The sequence below is a fragment of the Epithele typhae genome, assembly GCF_022376455.1.
Source record: "Epithele typhae strain CBS 203.58 chromosome Unknown BXZ73scaffold_88, whole genome shotgun sequence".
Classification (NCBI taxonomy): Eukaryota; Fungi; Basidiomycota; class Agaricomycetes; order Polyporales; family Epitheliaceae; genus Epithele; species Epithele typhae.
Genome location: NW_025954279.1, coordinates 98121 through 115374, shown reverse-complemented (window position 1 = coordinate 115374; position 17254 = coordinate 98121). Strand labels below are relative to the sequence as shown.

The 17254-nt window shown below is 50.6% G+C and overlaps 7 protein-coding genes across 7 annotated transcripts; 2 read left to right on the top strand and 5 right to left on the bottom strand.

The window, feature by feature from the left end:
* Positions 1 to 833: 833 nt before the first annotated feature.
* Positions 834 to 1206, bottom strand: BXZ73DRAFT_21134 (uncharacterized protein; the record flags this gene model as incomplete). The annotated part of the gene is made up of 2 exons (XM_048017618.1): positions 834 to 914; positions 964 to 1206. Coding segments are annotated over 2 exons (324 nt in total), but the record flags the coding sequence as incomplete, so codon positions are not given.
* Positions 1207 to 1218: 12 nt separating this feature from the next.
* On the bottom strand, positions 1219 to 2516 carry BXZ73DRAFT_106686 (uncharacterized protein; the record flags this gene model as incomplete). Its single annotated transcript, XM_048016694.1, has 9 exons — positions 1219 to 1297; positions 1361 to 1504; positions 1563 to 1579; positions 1627 to 1740; positions 1789 to 1962; positions 2032 to 2112; positions 2161 to 2247; positions 2295 to 2390; positions 2442 to 2516. 9 exons carry the CDS (start codon positions 2514 to 2516, stop codon positions 1219 to 1221), a joined length of 867 nt encoding a protein of 288 aa, XP_047872521.1.
* Positions 2517 to 5566: 3050 nt separating this feature from the next.
* On the bottom strand, positions 5567 to 6591 carry BXZ73DRAFT_81725 (uncharacterized protein; the record flags this gene model as incomplete). The annotated part of the gene is made up of 5 exons (XM_048023555.1): positions 5567 to 5869; positions 5958 to 6053; positions 6123 to 6397; positions 6457 to 6517; positions 6586 to 6591. 5 exons carry the CDS (start codon positions 6589 to 6591, stop codon positions 5567 to 5569), a joined length of 741 nt encoding a protein of 246 aa, XP_047872520.1.
* A 4508-nt stretch (positions 6592 to 11099) lies between these two features.
* Positions 11100 to 11823, top strand: BXZ73DRAFT_55092 (uncharacterized protein; the record flags this gene model as incomplete). The annotated part of the gene is made up of 2 exons (XM_048021274.1): positions 11100 to 11342; positions 11392 to 11823. Coding segments are annotated over 2 exons (675 nt in total), but the record flags the coding sequence as incomplete, so codon positions are not given.
* Positions 11824 to 12001: 178 nt separating this feature from the next.
* Positions 12002 to 12861, bottom strand: BXZ73DRAFT_106683 (uncharacterized protein; the record flags this gene model as incomplete). The annotated part of the gene is made up of 3 exons (XM_048016693.1): positions 12002 to 12291; positions 12345 to 12631; positions 12686 to 12861. The coding sequence occupies 3 exons, from the start codon at positions 12859 to 12861 to the stop codon at positions 12002 to 12004; spliced, it is 753 nt and encodes a 250-aa protein (XP_047872518.1).
* A 204-nt stretch (positions 12862 to 13065) lies between these two features.
* BXZ73DRAFT_81723 (uncharacterized protein) lies at positions 13066 to 14212 on the bottom strand (the record flags this gene model as incomplete). Its single annotated transcript, XM_048023554.1, has 5 exons — positions 13066 to 13209; positions 13436 to 13533; positions 13633 to 13726; positions 13799 to 13975; positions 14180 to 14212. The coding sequence occupies 5 exons, from the start codon at positions 14210 to 14212 to the stop codon at positions 13066 to 13068; spliced, it is 546 nt and encodes a 181-aa protein (XP_047872517.1).
* Positions 14213 to 15176: 964 nt separating this feature from the next.
* BXZ73DRAFT_106681 (uncharacterized protein) lies at positions 15177 to 16687 on the top strand (the record flags this gene model as incomplete). Its single annotated transcript, XM_048016692.1, has 4 exons — positions 15177 to 15969; positions 16030 to 16244; positions 16294 to 16542; positions 16589 to 16687. The coding sequence occupies 4 exons, from the start codon at positions 15177 to 15179 to the stop codon at positions 16685 to 16687; spliced, it is 1356 nt and encodes a 451-aa protein (XP_047872516.1).
* Positions 16688 to 17254: the final 567 nt, after the last annotated feature.

The following is a 17254-nucleotide window of genomic DNA, read 5'->3' as shown; positions in this document are numbered from 1 at the left end:
CCCAACGCGCCTCGCAAGATATCTGCGACTCTATTCGCCGCGCTGCCATGGAGGAGGGTTGAGCACCCTGAGCACACAGAAACGGAGAAGGAAGACTGGCAGGAGGGGAGGATCATGTCCATCCGGGACGGATGGGTTTTAGGAGGGGGGTAATGTTGTGGAACGGACTCTGGACTCGCCCTACGTATTATTTTTCGTCTTTTCCTTGCCTTTTCTCTGCCTGCTACTATATTGGAAGGTTGTTCCCGCGCTTAAGCGCCCGTATCGCGGACTCTCTTAGCACTTGCACTTCGTGTCCTAGCCCTCATCTCGACCTCTTGGTCTTTGTGGGCTAGGTGAGTATCTCAATTGCCTGTATGTATGTAGAGCTATGTTAACTTGGTCTTTGTGGGCTAGACATCCCTCGTGTGACTCTAGTTTGCGTCTGCTTTGCGCCTAGTGCCGGCAACGCCTCTGCACCACTACATCGAGGTCATCCAACCTCCATCTACACCCATCCACCCCTCCCTCTCCTCCGATTGGCGTTCGCGGCCCGCTCCCGCGTCACAAACAGGCTGCAACTTCAACTTCTCCTCATTCTCCCGCTCACACTCTGACCACCCACACTCACACAACTCCCAAGGATCCAGTACAGTATTCCCATGCTTATCCTGGGTCTTCAGCTCATGGTGCTTGGGGTATTTGGCAAAAAACCCCTCTGGCTTGTTCTCCAGCCTAGTCACTGTGATGGCATGAGAGAAGAAAACCAAGGCAACTCGGCCCCCAGAGAACCACTCAGGGCACTGGACATTGGGACCATTCTCAGGGCTGAGATCTTGGCCTAGAGCATGCCTAGCAATTTTCCAGTCCCGAACCTTGTGGGCAAATTTGCAGTCCCAGCCAAGGATAATGTCTCCAGCACGGTACCTGCCCAACTCAGATTAGTGTTTGCTAATCTCAAGAGAAATGCACAAACTGAAACACTGCCCCAAGGGCAGAGAACTCCATCTCGCCATTATGGAAGAAACCAAGGGGAATAGTGAGAGTAGGCCCAATGTCACCATGGTCGAAGTGGAGGTCGAGAGGGAGTTTCCAAACAAGGGCACGTCCAAGCCAAGGTCCAGGGTCATGAGGGATCCAGTTCCCTGCATCAAACACCTTCTGGTAGCGTTGATAGAGATCAGGATAGAAGACCTTAAACAGAGCACCAAAGTACGCGGCAAAGGGAGCAGAGAGGGTCTAGAACTTCTTTGTCACCTCAAGTCTATCAGACTTGGGGTTTTTGGGTGTCTTGAGATCATTCTTGACTCCAATATCACTGCTCGGAGTCATTGTCTGCACAGTGTTAGCTCTAACTAAAGTACCACAGAGGCACACTCACAAAGTGAGAATCCCCTTGCTGGGTCCAGCAATGAATGAGATGGCCCACTCCGGATCTCTCATTGCTCTTCTTCTCCCGTTTGCCTCGTTGGTATCGAAAAAGGTGAGTGTTGATGTCTTCTCGATCCCCCTCGTGACGACGATCCTTTTCAGGAAGGACAGGCTGAACATGGGAGGTGTAAAACTGACAGACTGCCAGCAACCTCATCTGCTCATCAAACTAGAACAAAATCAGACAAGCAGAAGACATAGACAAGAGCAGCTCACAGTGAGAGCATCGTTCTGGATAGAGACACCCTTATTTCTCAGAATATCGACATCCCTCTTCGTGCGCCCTTCATAGAGTGATTCAATAGGGCAAGGAGTATCCCCAGGTGTGTCCTGCCCAGATAGATGAGAAACATATAGGGTAGCACATTGAAAACTCACAGTCTCAGGGCGCCTACCAAGATAGTAGAGCACCCGCTGCCCCTCCGAGTCTTCAATGATGGTGGTGCAGTCAACAGACTTCTTTGGCTTGATCTTCTCCCACTCTGCATCCATGTCAGCCAACTTCTCCTTCTTGGTGGTAGAGCTAGGATAGAGCCTCATTGGCTTTGGAAGCTAGAAGACAGGAGCGTTGGCCAAGACTTCGTGGGCTTTAGCTCGACCTCGGGCTGCCCACTCCAAGACCTCCACTTCATCATAGACGATGTGGGCAGGGTCTATGACAGAAGATGGGAGTTCATTGACCTGGTGCTGGGGCAGGAATTTCTTGAAGGGCTTGAGATGCAAGAAACACACCCAAAAAGTAGTACTCACTGGTCTGGCAGGCTTAGCAGGCCTAGCAGGCTTAACAGGCTCAGCAGGCTCAGCAGGCTTAGCAGGAGGCTGAGCAGGGCCAGGAGTCTATAGCTGTTTAGGGGGAATGTGCTGAAAAGAAGCCAAGTACTCACATAGTCTTTATCATCATCCTCATCCTCATCCTCATCATCCCCATCTACCCAATCCTCCACTCTAACCCTCTTGGAAGCCTGGGGAGGAGCAGAAGTCTGCAGCTAGTGAGTGAGTGCATGGAGAGAGAGAGAGTGCAAGATACTCACAAAGACACCTCCTATGTTCTCCTGCTGATCCAGATCCAAGTAGTCCAAGGAGGGCCTAGAGTGCTTAGGAGCCATAATGAGGGCAGATTGGTGTGCAGAGAAGAGCTAAGAGGAGATGTAGAGGCTGGATGGTGGTGGTAGGACAGAGAGATGGGCAGAGATAAGGTCCTGCAGCTCTACGCCCGTTTAAGCGCCCATAAGCGCCCATAAGAGCGCACTTCTCTAGCTGGCTTGCAGGACAGGAAGAAGACCACGAAATCAGACGATATTTGGCATGTGAGTACATCCAGACAATAGAAGTCGAATACGTCTTTTTTTATGTCGAACAACCCAAAACTGACAGAGATAGAGCATGTACAACATGTCACTCAGTCAACTTGGCCCAGATTTCGAGAATTTTAACTGGGTGACAAAACTATGCGCAAATGAGCAAGTATATACGCCCAGACCGTCGAAATCCAACACACTTTGTTTGGTCCAAATCGGACAAGAAATGACTGAGATACAGTGTACATAACACCTCATTCGGTCAACTCGGCCAGAAATTGAAACAGTCATACTGGCATATTAGACAGCGCACTTGGGCGCGATAGGTGCGCATTGAAGCGCACATTACGACACAGCAAAGTTGGAGAGATGCGTTCAAGAACTGCCTGAGATATAGCAACTTCAATGAATGCCTGGGCCGAGTCGCTGGGAAATTGAAACAGGCGTACCAGAACATTAGACAGCACACTTGGGTGTTTTAGATGCGTATTGGAACACACATTAGGACGCACCAAGTTTTGTGAGATGCGTCCAAGAACTGCTTGAGATATAGCAACTTCAATATATGTACAGGTAGAGGCGGTCAGATTTCCAGCATGGGAACAACTTGAAGGAACACAGTGAGATTTGGCATCTGGGTGTACATGGAATACCCCATTACAATGGGTGAAAAATTGTATCAAAATTATAGCAAACAACCAATATATTGGCCATCTTAGTATATCTTCAGCTCAAACCAGGCAGACTTACAAAACACTGCAGACATCTTAGAATTTGAAGGGAGCTGGAACATCTACACCAAATGCAGAAGGCATTCTGGCACATTCTATGGTGTACAATTTGAATAAAAACTGACAGATACAGAGGCCACTGAACATATAGCTTGTGCAGCCAGTGAGATGGCCTAGACTATAACTTATAGGTCCCGCTGGTCACATTACATGTGTACAACTATATACACCATCACATTATGCACCTGTCATAGCTGAGATTGTGTCAAACAGACCACATTTGAGCTTACAACAGAGGTTTGAACATATGACCTATATGCTGGAACTACTCCTATACCTCCAATACTGAATGGTTTTGAGTGCTTCTTGAACAATAGTGATGCAAACCAATGGCAGAATGCTCATGAATATAAACAGCATTTTAGGGAACTGACTAGAGGAATTACATGCGGTAGGGGCTTAGGCATATACCATAGTAGGCAACTGCCATTACATTCACTGACAAGACTCCCTATTGCTCATTTCAAGTCCGTTTTCTATGATTCAAACTACATTTAGTACCCCCATGTGGTGGTTTTCCAATGGTGTATGTTACATAAGCATATTACCAGGCACAGCACTATAACACAGTAACACTACCTAGTACCAGTTGCTGCAATATAGCAGCTGCAATACACCAGACATATCATGACAAATACCACCTGGTGACCTTTCTGACAAGTGTTCTAATGCACCTACATATGTAGTCATTGAATCAGAAAGCAGCTTATAACTGGCCATACACTGTACAAGTGGTGTTCTAGTAGTGTTACTAGAACCATTCCACCACATCTGTGTCCTGTATCACGTGACATACACCATCGGATCCGCATTATTAATGTGCATCTAACGAATCCCTAATCATCCCAAACAGACACCATCTGAGATTATAACAGCAGTTACAACACATGAGCTATATGTCGTAGACCCTATTAAACCCCACCCACTATGTATAAATGAGCACCTCTTTCATAATTGTACCAACCACTGTGAGGACTAGGTTCACAAATATAATCAGCATTTTAGGGAATTCATCTGATTTACTAGTAGGCAGATGTGGGTGTAGTAGGCAGGGGCAGGGCACTACAGCCACTGGGCGTCAAATAACTTGCGGAAGCCTCACTTTTCTGAAATCAGCCCTTCAAAAATCAAATCAATTTTGATAAATCTCGAGTATATTGCTAGTAGTAGTCCAGATAGAGTCTGACTGAAGCCCCCAAAGAGCGCCCATCTCAGTCTAGTTGAATAGGTGTAGACACTAATAGGCACTACAAAGTCTATTAGAGAGTGAAGCGCTGAGCCCAGGTGGCAGTGCAAACCCAGCGCTAGTGGAACCCTACAGAGGGACCCTAACCCAGAGCTAGGGTGATGGGAGTAAGTAGAAAACCTATGTGTGGGAAGTGGCTGTGCTAGTCAAGAGTAACAAAAATCCCAGAGACTAGCATTTTCCGTGTGTCGCGCGTCGCAGTCTGAGCCCACCCCATAAAGAATGATTCATTCGTACCTCATTAATCGTAACTTACCGATATGATGATGTAGACAAGATACGCACTTGAGGTTGTGATTGATGGGGTGTAAATACCCGCTTTTTTTATGCAATCACAACTTTGTTCTCATGCATAGCGAAGTGGGGAACTTATCTACGCAGAGTTGCACTCAGAATCTCTTTTGAAAGTAGGTCTATGTCGAACTGTATGCTGGCTTTTTGTCATCTTTGCAGAAGCCACGCTTACCGCGGGTACCACACCTGACCACTACCGCATAACCGCACCAAGAGCGCACATCCGGATGTATAATAGACCAAGGGTTGTTGTAATTGGACGCAAAGAAGTACAGTTGGACATAAGGTACAGATCAAAAGGTGCACACTCTGTGCATACGGACAGTGCAGCACATACAGAAACCTCGCCAGACAGCACAATCCGCGGCAGGAGCTCCACGCGATCGACGCACGTGCGCGCGATGCACGCACGCGCTGGTGAGGAGACCTGCGTGGGAGAGGTCGACATAAGCGACAGATCCGATGGCGCCGTGCGAAGACACTGACCTTTGCAAAACGCCCATGATCACGACTGTTCACCAGCTAGCTCACGCAGCCGCAGTGGCCCCCTCAGAAGAAGGGCCTGCAGTGGTCTGCATCCTGCCCGCGGCGCGGAGTGGAGCACGACCCGAGCGCGCGTTCACGGTGCGTGCACGAAGAGCGGCAAGGTGAGCTGCATGGTCCACCGCATTTTCCTCGTTGGCACGACCACCGCGGTTGTGCTTGCGCCCGCGCGGTATGTACCCCTTCACGCGAGCGTTGTGGTGCATGTTCTTCATATATTCCTTGACAATCCAAGCCGTCGCCCACCCATTGGTGTAAGTGTTGAGAATAGGGAAGTCCTTCGCTAACTGCGAAAGCGAACACAAGGCAAAGTGCAACCGCGAGGGCGCGAGAAGCTGTTGAGTACATGCTTGGTTTGTGTATGAGTTGACTCACTGCTTGGATGCACAGGGCGAGCCTTTGCTTGTCCTGGTGATGCCAGGTCTCTTGCCAGTTCAGACCAGCTGAATGAACGTTGCACTGGATGGCATACTATGGATCCAAACCAGCGGCAAGATGGTGAGTTTGGGGTTTATGCAATTCAAGAGTGTCGACACTCACCCGGATGTCCACCAGGTCCTGCCATTCGATCCCCATGGCCGCGCGGAGGTTGGTGGCTGCCCCATTGACGTGCGAGGGCGGCTTGGGGATCAGCTCGACAGGCTGCTCATTGTTGGTGGCACCTGCACCACCAACGTTTCCGGGCACCACAGCAGCTGCCTGTGCAGCCACAAGAGCAGCCGCATGTTCGGCCGCCTGTGCTGCGGCAGCGGTCTCTGCCGAGGTCTGCAGGGAGAGGCACATCTCTTGGAGAGCGGCAGTGGCCTCGTCGATGGCTTTGTTACAGCCATAGTGAGTGGATATGTGCACAGAAAAACTTTGCAAACATGCTCACCGAGTTTTTGAGCAGCAAGCTCGGCATTCGCTGCGGCGAGCTGTTGGGTCAATGTGGTGCGCTGCCAAACAGGTTACAGGTAAGTGATTCAGCCATGCCTTCGCACCAACACTGAAAGGCGTTACATACTGCCATAATAGAAGTTTGATAAGGATCGTCGGGACTGCAGTCGTGCGCAGGGAATATGTGGGTGGGTATTTATGATGCGGCAGAAATAATGTGCTCACGTATCGAAATAACAGGAGATCTCGTGTTGCCAGAACACAGGCGATGAAGAGTAGGAGGGAGGGAGAAGGGGGGTGGAGGAAGTGGTCGTTAAGAATGAAGAGAGACGGAGAGATGCCACGTCGTGACGCTCTGAGTCAGTGTGGCGGTCTGCTGACACGAGCAGCCTAGCTGGCTAGTAAGTGTTGCTTCCACTTTGAAGTCCTGCAAACGGGGGCTTCTGCAAATGGTTGCGCCATAGACTTACGGGTGTTGATCCCTTTAGGATTGTGTTTCAATTCAGTAATAGACGCGTGTTCCGTCTAATCTGGTGTGCTTCTTGCTGCCCACGTACTCACTCTCCCCGTTCCCTCCAATCGTGTTTCAACATGTCCTCGAACCTTCGACATATGTGCTTGTGCGGGTGCGGACAAGTCGTGACAGCCGCGACCGAGCGCAAGCACCGTCGTGGAAAGGCTCCAATTGCCATTCAAGCAGCAGCTCTTGCTCGCTCTGGTTTGCACCTTGGCACAGGTCGTCCAGGACCTCTTCGAAGATCCTCTGCCCCAATTCGACGACATAACGTCCAACCTGAAGCACTTCAAGCTGGAGATGGAGATTTCGGAGGAGGAATTGAGATTACGATTAATGAGGTATGAATGAATCGTTCTTTATGGGGTGGGCTCTGGCTGCGACGTGCGACACCCTTAGTGCGACCCGTGGGAATAAATTTTCAGACTCCGATTACTCTTGACTAGCACAGCCACTTCCCACACATAGGTTTTCTACTTACTCCCATCACCCTAGCTCTGGGTTAGGGTCCCTCTGTAGGGTTCCACTAGCGCTGGGTTTGCACTGCCACCTGGGCTCAGCGCTTCACTCTCTAATAGACTTTGTAGTGCCTATTAGTGTCTACACCTATTCAACTAGACTGAGATGGGCGCTCTTTGGGGGCTTCAGTCAGACTCTATCTGGACTACTACTAGCAATATACTCGAGATTTATCAAAATTGATTTGATTTTTGAAGGGCTGATTTCAGAAAAGTGAGGCTTCCGCAAGTTATTTGACGCCCAGTGGCTGTAGTGCCCTGCCCCTGCCTACTACACCCACATCTGCCTACTAGTAAATCAGATGAATTCCCTAAAATGCTGATTATATTTGTGAACCTAGTCCTCACAGTGGTTGGTACAATTATGAAAGAGGTGCTCATTTATACATAGTGGGTGGGGTTTAATAGGGTCTACGACATATAGCTCATGTGTTGTAACTGCTGTTATAATCTCAGATGGTGTCTGTTTGGGATGATTAGGGATTCGTTAGATGCACATTAATAATGCGGATCCGATGGTGTATGTCACGTGATACAGGACACAGATGTGGTGGAATGGTTCTAGTAACACTACTAGAACACCACTTGTACAGTGTATGGCCAGTTATAAGCTGCTTTCTGATTCAATGACTACATATGTAGGTGCATTAGAACACTTGTCAGAAAGGTCACCAGGTGGTATTTGTCATGATATGTCTGGTGTATTGCAGCTGCTATATTGCAGCAACTGGTACTAGGTAGTGTTACTGTGTTATAGTGCTGTGCCTGGTAATATGCTTATGTAACATACACCATTGGAAAACCACCACATGGGGGTACTAAATGTAGTTTGAATCATAGAAAACGGACTTGAAATGAGCAATAGGGAGTCTTGTCAGTGAATGTAATGGCAGTTGCCTACTATGGTATATGCCTAAGCCCCTACCGCATGTAATTCCTCTAGTCAGTTCCCTAAAATGCTGTTTATATTCATGAGCATTCTGCCATTGGTTTGCATCACTATTGTTCAAGAAGCACTCAAAACCATTCAGTATTGGAGGTATAGGAGTAGTTCCAGCATATAGGTCATATGTTCAAACCTCTGTTGTAAGCTCAAATGTGGTCTGTTTGACACAATCTCAGCTATGACAGGTGCATAATGTGATGGTGTATATAGTTGTACACATGTAATGTGACCAGCGGGACCTATAAGTTATAGTCTAGGCCATCTCACTGGCTGCACAAGCTATATGTTCAGTGGCCTCTGTATCTGTCAGTTTTTATTCAAATTGTACACCATAGAATGTGCCAGAATGCCTTCTGCATTTGGTGTAGATGTTCCAGCTCCCTTCAAATTCTAAGATGTCTGCAGTGTTTTGTAAGTCTGCCTGGTTTGAGCTGAAGATATACTAAGATGGCCAATATATTGGTTGTTTGCTATAATTTTGATACAATTTTTCACCCATTGTAATGGGGTATTCCATGTACACCCAGATGCCAAATCTCACTGTGTTCCTTCAAGTTGTTCCCATGCTGGAAATCTGACCGCCTCTACCTGTACATATATTGAAGTTGCTATATCTCAAGCAGTTCTTGGACGCATCTCACAAAACTTGGTGCGTCCTAATGTGTGTTCCAATACGCATCTAAAACACCCAAGTGTGCTGTCTAATGTTCTGGTACGCCTGTTTCAATTTCCCAGCGACTCGGCCCAGGCATTCATTGAAGTTGCTATATCTCAGGCAGTTCTTGAACGCATCTCTCCAACTTTGCTGTGTCGTAATGTGCGCTTCAATGCGCACCTATCGCGCCCAAGTGCGCTGTCTAATATGCCAGTATGACTGTTTCAATTTCTGGCCGAGTTGACCGAATGAGGTGTTATGTACACTGTATCTCAGTCATTTCTTGTCCGATTTGGACCAAACAAAGTGTGTTGGATTTCGACGGTCTGGGCGTATATACTTGCTCATTTGCGCATAGTTTTGTCACCCAGTTAAAATTCTCGAAATCTGGGCCAAGTTGACTGAGTGACATGTTGTACATGCTCTATCTCTGTCAGTTTTGGGTTGTTCGACATAAAAAAAGACGTATTCGACTTCTATTGTCTGGATGTACTCACATGCCAAATATCGTCTGATTTCGTGGTCTTCTTCCTGTCCTGCAAGCCAGCTAGAGAAGTGCGCTCTTATGGGCGCTTATGGGCGCTTAAACGGGCGTAGAGCTGCAGGACCTTATCTCTGCCCATCTCTCTGTCCTACCACCACCATCCAGCCTCTACATCTCCTCTTAGCTCTTCTCTGCACACCAATCTGCCCTCATTATGGCTCCTAAGCACTCTAGGCCCTCCTTGGACTACTTGGATCTGGATCAGCAGGAGAACATAGGAGGTGTCTTTGTGAGTATCTTGCACTCTCTCTCTCTCCATGCACTCACTCACTAGCTGCAGACTTCTGCTCCTCCCCAGGCTTCCAAGAGGGTTAGAGTGGAGGATTGGGTAGATGGGGATGATGAGGATGAGGATGAGGATGATGATAAAGACTATGTGAGTACTTGGCTTCTTTTCAGCACATTCCCCCTAAACAGCTATAGACTCCTGGCCCTGCTCAGCCTCCTGCTAAGCCTGCTGAGCCTGCTGAGCCTGTTAAGCCTGCTAGGCCTGCTAAGCCTGCCAGACCAGTGAGTACTACTTTTTGGGTGTGTTTCTTGCATCTCAAGCCCTTCAAGAAATTCCTGCCCCAGCACCAGGTCAATGAACTCCCATCTTCTGTCATAGACCCTGCCCACATCGTCTATGATGAAGTGGAGGTCTTGGAGTGGGCAGCCCGAGGTCGAGCTAAAGCCCACGAAGTCTTGGCCAACGCTCCTGTCTTCTAGCTTCCAAAGCCAATGAGGCTCTATCCTAGCTCTACCACCAAGAAGGAGAAGTTGGCTGACATGGATGCAGAGTGGGAGAAGATCAAGCCAAAGAAGTCTGTTGACTGCACCACCATCATTGAAGACTCGGAGGGGCAGCGGGTGCTCTACTATCTTGGTAGGCGCCCTGAGACTGTGAGTTTTCAATGTGCTACCCTATATGTTTCTCATCTATCTGGGCAGGACACACCTGGGGATACTCCTTGCCCTATTGAATCACTCTATGAAGGGCGCACGAAGAGGGATGTCGATATTCTGAGAAATAAGGGTGTCTCTATCCAGAACGATGCTCTCACTGTGAGCTGCTCTTGTCTATGTCTTCTGCTTGTCTGATTTTGTTCTAGTTTGATGAGCAGATGAGGTTGCTGGCAGTCTGTCAGTTTTACACCTCCCATGTTCAGCCTGTCCTTCCTGAAAAGGATCGTCGTCACGAGGGGGATCGAGAAGACATCAACACTCACCTTTTTCGATACCAACGAGGCAAACGGGAGAAGAAGAGCAATGAGAGATCCGGAGTGGGCCATCTCATTCATTGCTGGACCCAGCAAGGGGATTCTCACTTTGTGAGTGTGCCTCTGTGGTACTTTAGTTAGAGCTAACACTGTGCAGACAATGACTCCGAGCAGTGATATTGGAGTCAAGAATGATCTCAAGACACCCAAAAACCCCAAGTCTGATAGACTTGAGGTGACAAAGAAGTTCTAGACCCTCTCTGCTCCCTTTGCCGCGTACTTTGGTGCTCTGTTTAAGGTCTTCTATCCTGATCTCTATCAACGCTACCAGAAGGTGTTTGATGCAGGGAACTGGATCCCTCATGACCCTGGACCTTGGCTTGGACGTGCCCTTGTTTGGAAACTCCCTCTCGACCTCCACTTCGACCATGGTGACATTGGGCCTACTCTCACTATTCCCCTTGGTTTCTTCCATAATGGCGAGATGGAGTTCTCTGCCCTTGGGGCAGTGTTTCAGTTTGTGCATTTCTCTTGAGATTAGCAAACACTAATCTGAGTTGGGCAGGTACCGTGCTGGAGACATTATCCTTGGCTGGGACTGCAAATTTGCCCACAAGGTTCGGGACTGGAAAATTGCTAGGCATGCTCTAGGCCAAGATCTCAGCCCTGAGAATGGTCCCAATGTCCAGTGCCCTGAGTGGTTCTCTGGGGGCCGAGTTGCCTTGGTTTTCTTCTCTCATGCCATCACAGTGACTAGGCTGGAGAACAAGCCAGAGGGGTTTTTTGCCAAATACCCCAAGCACCATGAGCTGAAGACCCAGGATAAGCATGGGAATACTGTACTGGATCCTTGGGAGTTGTGTGAGTGTGGGTGGTCAGAGTGTGAGCGGGAGAATGAGGAGAAGTTGAAGTTGCAGCCTGTTTGGAGGGCTGAGGGGAGACTAGCCACCAGACTCAAGGGCAAGGGCAAAGGCAAGGGGAAAGAATGAGTTTTATTTGAAATGTATCCTATATACAGAGTAACTAAAACATTTGGAGGTATCCAGACTTGGGAAAAGAAAGGATCAATAGGGAACTTACTTCAACACATCTTGTATGTGTTAGGGCATGTGAGCGTGCTGTGGGGGGAGGGGATGGGCAGCACGGAGAAGGGAAGGGGCAGGGGGCTTACTGGGAGGACGACCGGTGCCGCGGTCTTGAACCGTGGTGCCGGGATACGAATTGAGGGGCCGAGGACGTCCATTGGGACTTCCTTGGCGCGTTGAGGTAGTCGTGGAGGTGGTCGGACGGCTGGATGGGGAAGTTGAGGGTGGTGAGGAGGAGGAGGAGGAGGGCGGGCAGCGCGCGTGGACGGCCGTAAGGCAGCCCGTTTTGCGCGCGGGACATTGGTGATGGGCGAGGAGGGACGAGGGACACGCCCCGCTGCATCTTGTATGCGGTTGGGGCTTGCAGGCGCACTGTGGGAGGTAGAACGGGGCATCGCACAGGAGGAACGGGGCCAGGGGCTCACCGGCAGACGACGAGCGCCGCGGTCTTATACCGCGGCGCCAGGATGTGAATCTAAGGGCCCAGGGCGTCCATTGGGACGCCCTGGGCGTGTTGAGGTGGTCGGGGAGGATGTCGGATCGTGGGACAGAGAAGGCGGAGGGTGGCGAGGAGGAGGAGGAGGGCGGGCAGCGCGCGGGCGCGGACGGCCGTACAACCACCCGTTTTGAGCGCGGGACGCGGGCAACGGCCGAGGAGGGACGAGGTACACGCCCCGCCGTATCTTGTACGCGGTCGGGGTGTGCGGGCATGCTGTGGGAGGATGGGTGGGACAGCGCGCAGGAGGGACGGGGCAGCGGGGCTCACCGGAGGGCGACAGGTGCCGTGGTCTTGAACCGCGGTGCCGGGATGGGAATTGCAGAGCCCAGGGCGTCCATTGGGATGCCCTGGGCACGTTGAGGGTGTAGAGGAGGTTTGATGGTGGTGACAAGGGGAAGGTGGAGGGTAGGAGATGAAGAAGGAGGAGAGTGGGAGACGCCCATGTTAGAAAGGCTGTAAGGCAGGCTTTCTTCATGGCTCCTATACCCCTCTTGCCTCCTACCTCAACCACACTGCCCTACAGCCTTCTTCCCAGTCATCATCCACCATGTCTCTCAACCATGACATTACATCAGTAAAAAACGACATGTCACCGGAGTGCTCTGGAGCCTCTAGAGCAGTCGGAGCACGGTGAGACAAGTACCCTTTTATGGAGCCGCGAGAGCTTGGCCGGCGCCTCCCAGGCACTCCAGAGACACAGCCGCTTGCTCGGCGAGCACTCTGGAGTAGCCCCGAGTATCTTCTCCAGAGTACTCTGGAGCTCTCCTGAGCACACCTGAGCCGAGCCATTTCTAGGGTGAACACCCGGTGCTCATGTAGCACACATGTATCGATCTCAAAAACAAATAATCATTGAGAGACGACTACAGCTCATACATATTGGCTAATACAACACACAGAAGCACAACAGAGGCTGCCTGGGCACGATCTACACACCAGCACCATAGAGGATTTTGATTGATCAAAAGGAGCGTGGATGGTACAGGCCTATCTCTCTCCCGAACAATCGACACTTACCTTGATGGGCGCGATACACTGCACAATCTTCCATCCCATGTCCCACTCCTCCTTCTCCCGCTCACCGCGAGGTGACGATTGACCCGAGACCGCCCTGTCTTCATCCAGCTCAAGAGCGGAATACGAACGGAACGGTGGGGTAAGCTGTGTGCGTAATATCAGCAAACACTCACGTAGAGTGGTGAGACAGAACGTACCAAAGGACGAGGTGACAGCCTTAGACTCGTGTGAGCCGAGGACGACGATGCGCCCGACAATGTTCACCGTGAAGAACGTGCTGACGGGGCTGGTCTGCAAACAAGAAGCCACAGTTAGCGCTGATCCTGAGACGAGGTGCGAGGCGTGACGTGGACGGTTACGCACCTTGCCCTCCGGGTCCGCGGGTACTACCACGATGTCGCCAAACATGACCATCGAGCTCAGGTCGCCGTTGGCCTCGCAAGTAAGGGCTTTTGGTACGCGGTGCTTCTTGCCACTGACGATGATGCAGGCGTTCTGGCAGACGAACGAATCAAAGGCCTCCGCGGTGGACGCAGTGTACTGACCTGTGAATCGTGATGCGTTACTGAACGATGTTCTCGAGGTCGTGGAGGATATGGTGCGTGTAGAAGGGTAGGCACGAGAGACGGGGTGCTGATGGAAGGGACGAGGGAGAGAGGGCTGCGAGGGATGGAGATGGACTGCGGGAGGTAGGGCTCTGAGTGCGGGAGGCGACGACGTCAATGTATGGTGTACGTTACATACCGAGATGGCGTCAAGACCCGGGCGCTGACGCATCTTTCTGTTCAAAGCGGGGATGGTAAGCCGTCGTCCTTCCGTGTCCTGTTCTTAATGAGTTTGGTTAGCAGGCAGGGTGCGCGAGCCCTCGTTGCACTTACATGACAACATCGGGAGGAGAGACGGGTAGAGACAGCGAGGAGGAAATAATTGAAGACGACCGAGAGCCGCGCTGCTGGCGGTGGGCGGTGCCGCCCAGAGGTCTGTGCGTGGGAACAACCTTCCACAACCTGTTCTGGCGGACTTGTGTTCAAGCACTCAAGTCTCTGACCGTTTGATTCCCTTCCCTATGTAAGTACTGGCTGCGAAACTCGCTATTATTTTATTGGTCTCCAGTGGCAGCAACCCAGTTTTGTTGCCCCGTTGGCCACTCGCAAGATGTGTGCGCTCGACTGCGTTCGTCTTTCTCACGGCTACAGCCAGGACTCGTCCTTCCCCCGCCGCCCGCGCAACCACTTCAAATGAGTGTTGCCAAAAACGCGCGACTGGCACGTTCTGAGCAGCTGTACCAGTCACCGGTTTTATTTTTCGTTAATATAACTACCAGAGAGCCCACGTTGTATCACGCCGGTGCGGGAAGACATATGAGAGCGTATATACGAGTTTCGTGCACTATACTCACGCGTTACCGCTTGTATCGGAGGATAATATCGAGGACTCTCATGCCACCACTGTAGCACTAGAGACCTCGAGTGATCCTGGTCGTGGCTCTCAAGACGTCGTTAGCAGTCACTGCTACTCTGGAGAGCTCCAGAGCACGCTTGCGCTACTCGAGAGACCTCGGTATCATTAGTCATCGCGCGAGGGTCCTCAAGCGCCCTCCCGGTCATCATTGGCGGCAAGGGAGTGATGCCGAGTCCGGGCCGGGGCTCTGGCGCACAGCGCTTTTTCCTGATGTATTCACGCTGTCTGCACCTACCTTCCCCCCTCCTCTGTTGTTAAAGTTGCACAAACCTCCAAGACCATGTACGAAGTTGCTATGCGCCCAGCATTGGCCACCGTCCACCTTCAAGAGTGGTACAACAAAAACAAAACCAATGCTCTAGCATGGGTGCAGTGGCTTGTTTCCATCCATCCCTACCTTCCCTATCCTCCATGCCACTACATCAAGTCTCTTATCACTCCTGAAAACCCCGATCTCATCCCCCATTCAGTTCTCCATGGCCTCTTCAGCAGCTCACCAGGTCTCTCTGAGCTTGTGGTTCTCAACCCTGGAGAGAACCTCCACATCATCCACATCTCCTTCATTTTCAAGTTAACTACCCTCTCTTTGACCTCCACCACTCTCCCCAGTGTTGCCACACTCACTCCCCTCCTCTCTGAACTTCCCCGTCTCTCCTCCCTGTCTGTGTCTCTCCAGGATGGCACCATCCCATCTGACATTACAGCTGAAGACTGGGGGATTCTTCATTCCTTCATCCTCTCCCTCTCCAAAGTCACCCAACTCTCTTCCCTATCCTTGTCAGGATATAGAAGCGAGTACGTGCAGGCTTTTGAGTCTGAGTTGGCGGATTGGATGGCCATTGAGACACTTGGTGTTCAGTCTCCTCTTTTAGACCTCAACCATCTCAAGTCCCTTGAACTCTGTTTGTGGCAGCCGTCTTTGGTCCCTCCTACCCCTTCCCTTCTTCATCTCTCTGTCTACTGCGACAGGACCTTTGCAGTCCTGTGGGCTCATCTCTTGCCCCACCTTCTCACCATCAATATCGACTTCAACCTTGATCCAGATTTTCAATACATCGATAATGATGAAGACCGTTCCTTCTCCCACATTGACTCCCTCTGATTTGATCAGACCTGGTTCATCCCTTCCACAGAAGCCGACTACCAAGGCGAGGAGTTGCCTTTCGCTATTCTCGATCATATCAAGTCCTTGGCCTTCCTTTCCTTCATTGAACTCTGGTGGGAGGATGATGAAGATAGTCTCACTGTCCCATGTGAGATGCTTACCAGAGCAGCGGAGTGCAAAGTCAGGTCTCTAACAATTGAGAACTTCGTGGAGCAGAGTCGAAGTAATTTTGATGTCATTTTGGTATGTTTCTCAGCACCCATCTCTGATAGATTCTTACATTTATGTGTAGTTCATTCTGGCTGAGAGGCTCTCTCCAGTTCCTCTCATCCATCTCAGCATTGGCTTTTCTGTGGACCTGTTTGAAAGGCTCAACATGGATGGTCAGATTGCTTGCAAGAAGCTGGCTGAGGTGCTAGTCAGAGCCATCCCCACCCTGGAGGTTCTGCAGCTGGAGATTTCTGAGGTGCAGAGGAAGAAGGACAAGATGGAGGGCGCAGGAGAGGCCAACCTATGGTGGAGAATCCAGCGTCAGGATGAGGTCATTCACTTGGAAGAGATCTGGAGTGATGTGGGGGAGGCTGCAGGGCTCGGACGACATCAACATCTCGTCGTCCGAGATCACGCTCGAGTCCTATGATGACGATGCTCTGTCCATCAGCTCGTTGTCTGAGGTCTCGTACTAGGTATCACTTACGTTTTGGTTTCTTGATCTTGACGGACTATCGTAGCGTACTTTCACGATAGTCGGAGGGCGTATGAGGCGGTGAGCACTCACATGATCATTCTCATGCACCCTGATAGGGCGCCTCTCACCTCGTACTCATATTCCTCTCCGCTTCCTTCTTCAGCTCTCCCGAGCTGACTCTGATACCGTACATATGACTCCTTCTGATTCTTACCTACGGTATCTCTTAGTATATATAGTAGCACAGATGTAGGGGGTGACCCCCAGTGTTCCTCAGAACCAAGACTTACACCTGTCTTCTCTCGTGTGAACCTCTTTCCTTATCTGTGTCGCGTCACCGGCTCTTCCCGACCGCGAACGCGACAGTGGATAGACTTACTCCTCAGTCAGTGATAGAATAACTGAAGAGCAGTGCGAGCCGGAGTCCTCCCTATATACTGTCCAGGAGTAGCATACATAAGCAGTGATGGGAAGACATGAATGGTGCAGAGGTCAGACCAGACAGAAGGTGGTTACAGGGCTGTGTGGGCTGTGCGCTCAAAACAAAGAAAGTCCCTAAGTGGAA